The sequence below is a fragment of the Jatropha curcas genome, chromosome 3 (assembly GCF_041381405.1).
Source record: "Jatropha curcas cultivar XTBG-Jc1 chromosome 3, XTBG_Jcur_1.0, whole genome shotgun sequence".
In the NCBI taxonomy this organism is placed as follows: Eukaryota; Viridiplantae; Streptophyta; class Magnoliopsida; order Malpighiales; family Euphorbiaceae; genus Jatropha; species Jatropha curcas.
This window is the reverse complement of record NC_143153.1, coordinates 6,138,118-6,145,243: the sequence shown is the minus strand read 5'-3', so window position 1 is coordinate 6,145,243 and position 7,126 is coordinate 6,138,118. Positions and strand designations below refer to the sequence as shown.

At 27.2% G+C, this 7,126-nt stretch overlaps 1 protein-coding gene across 1 annotated transcript; it reads left to right on the top strand.

Annotated features, from left to right (window-relative positions):
* Positions 1-3,690: 3,690 nt before the first annotated feature.
* Positions 3,691-5,943, top strand: TK1A (Thymidine kinase). The gene is made up of 4 exons (XM_089718687.1): positions 3,691-3,973; positions 4,059-4,203; positions 4,891-5,012; positions 5,468-5,943. Exons 1-4 carry the CDS (start codon positions 3,816-3,818, stop codon positions 5,739-5,741), a joined length of 699 nt encoding a protein of 232 aa, XP_089574813.1. The 5' UTR covers positions 3,691-3,815; the 3' UTR covers positions 5,742-5,943.
* The last annotated feature ends 1,183 nt before the right edge of the window (positions 5,944-7,126 follow it).

Below are 7,126 nucleotides of genomic sequence, written 5' to 3'. Positions count from 1 at the left end.
AGCAAAGATAGTCTATTCCTCCAACGGTTTTGCTACCATCACCGTCGCTATCATCTTCTTTCTTTTGTAAGTTCAACTCGCACGTTATGTACCATTTTTTCCATAAAAATTAAGAAGGAAGAAAAAGTAAATAAATTAAGAAAATACAATAATATTATTCTTTATATATAATATTCATTTTAAGATGTACGAGATACGTTTGTACTGAAAGTGACTCTTCTCCTTGAGCAACATTCATCGAATTGGTAATAACTATTATGGCGAATAAGATCAACCTCGAGAGTTTGCACTCCTTATATCTTCTAGAATATGTGAGAAGACCATCTAAACTATAATTGGTTGACTTAAGAGAAAATAAAATTATATTCTCTTTTTGAAAGGAAAATATAATTATATTTAAGACTTTTAAATTGGTGTAAAATATTTAATTTTATTAAAGTTTATATAATTACTACAAAATGCAATTATAAATTGGGTAATAAAAAATGGTTAGACTTTTATGAATAAGTAATCCATTAGTCAATTTGTGTTGCTTCTAAATGGAAGATAAAATGGCTTTATATCTAAGACTTCATCTCATTTGTCTGTACTATATTGGTCAAAATATTTATCTCATAATATAAAAGTCAAATTTTATTTTCAGCTCTTTGAAGAGATCACCATCATGCTTTTAGAGAACCTAATTTTAATGAGATTAGCTTGCAAGTGTCGCTTCTTCTTTTTTTTTTTTTGGGTTCACATATTCTTGATCAACCTTCGACTGACATCCTCCTTTAACTGCCGCACAATGTTACAAGCATAACTTATTCTAAATGGTGTAGTTTTTAGTGTTTTTTCTTTTCAAAATAAAATAAAATAAAATCAAATCAAAAATAAAAAATTCAATTCTTATCGACTTATATCTCCTTTAAGACTCATCTAAAAAACAATAAGAATTGTAACATTTAGTTTGCAGTAACTTAGTTAATGGTTAGAGAATTCCAAGTTCCTTAGTGTAAAATTGATTTTTTTTATATATATATATATATATTCTTTGAAACATGTATTGGGCGAAAATAATACTAGACAGCGTGAAAACTCTTGTAATTGAAAAGATTTGAACATAAAAATTTTTACTCTTAATATAAATGAAAAGAGTAATTAAACCACACTTGATTGAGTTCTGAATTGCTACGTTGAATCCAACGAGTTCTTACTTTCGGTTATATGCATAAACTAAATAACTAATCTGAAATCTCATAAAGGCCAAGTGAAATTGGGTCTGGCGTGAATGGATTAGTCATAGGCCCAAGTCGAAGGATCCATATTAACTCAGAAATTGGGCCTCATAACCAACGGCCCAATTATAGGAGATTATAAATCGACATTCACCAAAAGAATATTCACCACCCGAAAAATCCTCATTGGATTATGTGAACTGTGAACATCTCACAAGAAAATGAAACCTTTCGTAGTTTCTAAGGAAAAATTTTTAGGTAGACTTAATTTACCACATTAGCTATAAATTTATCTAATGCTTTTTCTTTTTTTTTTAATTCCCATAATAGTGACTCTTAAATTAACGCAACTATGTTTCTTAACTATAATTAAACGGAAAATATGAAAAAATTAATAAGAAATAAGTTAGAAAAAAGCATACTGTTGATGTTGTTTTATTTTATTGAAGCTATTGATGTGATTTTATTCGATGGGGTGGATCTATAGATGATGTGTAGACTAAATCTACCTAATAATTTTTCGTTTCCTATAGATCCCATAAAAGCAATAATCTTAGCAAACCCCCTCCCCCCTCTCTCTTTTTCTTTTTTCAAAAATTATATTTTACCCCCTATATTTTAGCATGATTAATTACTTTATCTTTATATTTTTTTTTATTGGCTTTTTCCTTATATTTTAAAAGTTACATCATTTGAGATTTAAGCCGTAATCCAAATTACAGAGAAAAAAATCACAAAGCTACCGAGCTGCCAGGTTGCCATCAACAATGACAACTTTACACTAAGAACAATAAAAATATATAGAGATAGAAAGAGACAACTAGACTTTATCCATTCAATGAACACGAAATCTAATGGAATCAAAAAATTTACATTAAACAAATGAAAATTTACATAATAATCTTTTCTTCCATTTTAATAACAACATTTGCTATTTTTTAATAATTAAAAAATGAATAAAATTCATTGATTTTCTAAAAATACATAATATAATATCTAAATTATATTTTTTAAATGTAAATATAAAAATAACTACACTTAATAAATATAAATAGAATTAAAGAAAAATTAATATAGTCTCAAAATTTTAAATAAGCACTTAAAGTGGAACAAGATAAAATGTCTATTTATTACTATTAAAATAAAATGAAGTGAGTAAGTTAATAAAGAATCAAATAATTTCCGATCATGATAAGAAAAAAAAATGTGATGCCTTATAAATATTTATTATAATTTGATTTTCTCATATTTATTCTTTATTTTTTTAAATGATATTTATTCTTTATTTTTAAAAAATGTAAGAGCGTGCCAAACATTAAGAGCTTGTAAATTAATCATAATTTAAAAAAAATGGAAGAAAAGTGGTATTTTATTTATTACTCATTTCAATTACAATATATATGTATATATAGCATCAAAGATCACACATAAAATGGAATAAATAAATAAATAAATAAAACTAAAAATATTAATTTTTGTTAGTATTAGAGAGGAGAATGAGTCAGATGAGAATTTGAAGCTGAATTTAATTTTAAATATTAATTATCAATTTAAAGTTAGAATAATTATTTATTGAGTTTTTCGTAAAGAAAGGATAATCCTATACTAATAATTATCATCACGATATAGAAGCACATATGCAGACAAAAAGAAAAAAGAAATTATAATTTTTGCTTTTATATATATATATATATATATAGGCTGAAATAAAGAGGAGATTTAAAGCTTCTCTCTACAATCACCATTGTATTTCTCTTTTTTTTGAAATTTTTGAAATTTTTTTTGAATTTTTATACAATTTGATTGGATGTATATTTTTTATAAATTAATTTATTATTATTATTTTTTAAATCAACATATAAATAATTAGATCTTTTTAGAATTTTAAAATTTAATTTTCATTCAGATAAATACTAACCAAGAAAATATTAATTTCAATACAACATAAATTATTTTCTAATCTAACTTATTTACTCTTTTTTGTTCAATGAATTTAAATTTTTTATCTCTCGTTTTGAAATATCATTCTTGTTTTCATTTTATAAAGTCCATTAATTAAAAAAGAGAAAAATATTTTACGTGATTAAGTTTTGAATAAAAAAAATGTATGTTAATTATCAATTTGATTAATATTAAAATAAATAATAATAATATTTAAACAATAACCGCACTAGAAGCACGGAACTGGCCAGTAATAAAATACTAGTCAAACATAAGAGGCGTTGTTAAAGTAAATTAAAATTTCGTGGACCTACGATTTATAGGGTGCAACCCACCATATGGAATTACAAATTTCCACACGTGATATAAAGATTTAAAAAGGAAAAGATATGCCGACCAGTTGATCACTGATCGTACAGCTCCGCCAAACCTTTATTTTGGAGCTTTCCCTCCAAAATTCCAATTTCTTCAAATCCAATTCCTTTCCCTCCATTTGTTTAAAATAACTCTGAAACGCCAAAATTCGAAAACCAATTCTCATGCTATTTATTTGAAAGAAGAAATCCACTTCTCCCACCACCAGTTCTTCCTTCCTTAAATCCCCAAATTCTCAATCTCCTCTCTGTAAACCCTAATCTTCGACCTATTAAATACTCAATGACTTCTTTCAGGTCATCTATTTCATTGACATCTATAGATGGACAACACAAGGCATTAGCAGAAGTTGGTGAGATTCATGTCATTGTGGGCCCTATGTTCGCCGGAAAAACCACTGCTCTCCTCCGTCGGATTAAGTCTGAAAGCAGCAAGGGCAGGTGTGTTATTTTGGTTAAACTGTGGGTCAATTTTCCTTTTTATATTTTGCTGGTTCAAGTTGGGTCTTGATAAAACTCTGTGCAGAAATGTGGCAATGATAAAATCAGCCAAGGATACAAGATATGCTAAGGATTCAGTTGTTACACACGATGGCTTGAAGTTTCCTTGTTGGGCGTTGCCTGATCTAACATCCTTTCAACATAAGTTTGGGGATGACGCTTATCAAAAGGTGCTTGCTTTCCCCGATCCAAAATTTTAACTTTTCTTAAGCAGCCTCTGATGTTGTTGTTATTTGATTGCTCGTTTATTTATCACTGATTCATAATAACGCTGGAATTTGTTTTTGGTAGTTAAATTTTATTTAATTGTTATTTTTAACTTTTAATGATCTAGTTGGGGCCATGAGAAATTGAAATAGGTTTCGTTTACTTGTTTGTTTAATTATGGATGAATATAAGAACTAAATTATAATTTTTAATTCAATAAATGCCAGCCCATATGTTGTGGGAACTGGAAAGTTTAATACATAATGCTTTTATGAGTTGGAAGATGCTGGAAATTCGTTTGATTTGGTTGATTTAGGGGTTTTTAATTGTTTGGTTTATTTCAGGAAAGGGGAAAAAAAGTCAAGAAATAAAGATTTGGAGGAATAAACTCAAACCCAGAACTTTTAGCAGTAGGCCAATTAGGTTTCTGAAGGAACAATAATAGCCCACTTCTGATTCCACTTTTTGCTAAATTTTGGGTTAAGTGGAAGAGAGTTAGAAATACTGCTCATCCAGTTATTGCACAAAAAAGAAAAAAAAAAAAAATCTGAAATTAGTTATTTGTAGAACGAGTTCTGCATGTTCTGATAAATTGGCAAAAATGATTTATTTATTTTGTGTCTTATCAAATTACCGCTTCTTGTTGACAGCTTGATGTCATTGGTATTGATGAAGCTCAATTTTTTGAAGATCTTTATGATTTCTGCTGCAAGGCTGTTGATCATGATGGAAAAACTGTAATTGTGGCAGGCCTTGACGGAGATTATTTGAGGTGCTGCTTAACATATGAACTTTAGTTAGTATTCTTACTAGTGTTCAAATATTCGATCTGTTTCTATTGATTTGGTACATGTTTCTGGATATTTGTCTTTTAAATTGTATGATATATTGATAATATGTTACTATTGACCAATATTGATTGCTATGAAATATTTGCAACTTGGTGAAATGGCTGTTTGCTGTTTCAAAATATTTTTGCCGGCAGCAGCTTGCAAATCAAAGGTTCTAAACTTCTTTTTGGCTTCCAAGAGACATTTACTTGATCCCTTTGACTTCAGGCCTCCATAACTTGGTTTTCAAATCAGTAACTTTTTGTTAGTTTTTTCACAAATCTTCAATTTACAAGAGTTGGTTCCTCTGCTTTTGACTTGTGGTCTTTCTTTCACTATGTACAATACACATAAGCATTAGCATTCCTATTAACGGGAAAACCACTTTGATTGGCAGGAGAAGCTTCGGTTCTGTGCTTGACATAATTCCTCTTGCTGATACTGTAACCAAGTTGACTGCAAGATGTGAACTCTGCGGCAAACGAGCCTTCTTTACCTTAAGGAAGACTGCAGAGACCCAAACAGAACTGATTGGTGGTGCTGATGTCTATATGCCAGTTTGCCGGCAACATTATATGAATGGACAAGTAGTCAAGGAAGCTGCAAGAAATGTCTTGGAATCATGTAAAGTTCAAGCCAACTCACATTCTGAGATAACTACAGTTGTGTAGTTAAACTGCTCAGTTCCTAACAAGCTAATTGTGCTTTATTATTTGCCTATAGTTTTTTTTCCCTTTTTTTTTTTTTTTTTTTGGAAGTAAGTTATCTATAGTTTTTATGCTATGTTGCAACTTTGTTGAATTTACTGAACAGCCAATGCTACTCTCAGTATATGTATATTGTTATTATATATAGAATGGGTTTTCTGGTAAATGTGTTGCTAGTTTATTTTATTTATTCATTCAATACTTGGTTTCTCTAAATTATGAGGATCTCTGAGTGTTACATCATTGTCTTCCATATGCTATGCTATGCCTGATTTACAACAATGGTTGCATCTTATTAGATGGGCATTTTTGTCCTTATTTGATAATCTATGCTTTTGCAACTGATTTAGTATAAATTGCATCAATTGGAGTTGATAGTTAGGAGAATTGAGAAAAGTTTAGGATTAAATTTATGCATTAAGTTGATAATTATCATATTTTTCACTGGTTGATATTTAATATTGTTGTAAGATAAGGTCTTTAATGAAATGATTTCATAAGTTGAAGTGTTAACATGTGTAATTTATAAATTAAAGTGATCAATGTGTTAAAATAAAATTTGAGGGTGTTATAAAATTAAAATAATAAACTTTAAATTTATATATTCAATTTATAAATATTATTACTTTTGTATATGAAATTAACAATATTATTCTTTGATTATTTAATATTTTATTTATATAATGTATATGATAAATTTGTAAAAAGTAATTCATTGATAATAAAATTATGTTACTTAATAGGTATAAGTTAAGAAATTTAAAAACACAACAAAGAAGTATGTTTTTATATATTAATAATTTTATAGTAAAAATTTGTAAAAATAAAAAATACTAAATAAGTTTATACTATTAAAAATAGAAATAAAAATTTGAGAGAACAATGAGAAATAAAAAAAATACATCAGTTTAATAGGTTTAAGATGATTAAAATAAAATATTTATATTATTAAAATATACATAGTCTTCTAGATATCATATCATATTTAATATATTTTTTGTAATTAGTTAAAGTGTTTAAAATACAATTTTTTTATATCTAATAATTTTCTAAAATATCCTTAACATTTACAATAATTTTATTTTAAATCCTACAACTCAAATAGCCTCTAGAATAATAAAAAAATCCAAATATTTAGAGTTTTAGGAAAAAATTATATTTATTCAATATAGTTTTTATATACTTAAGAATTCATTTCAATTTTCATCATTTCTTTGAAAAAAATCAAATATAATTTCTTTAATTTTTTTATTTTATTATTTTTTTTAAAAAAATTTGGCAAATTGTGCCAGCAACAAGCTCATATATCCTAAGATAGGCGGATCAAGTAATTAATTAGGATTTTAAGG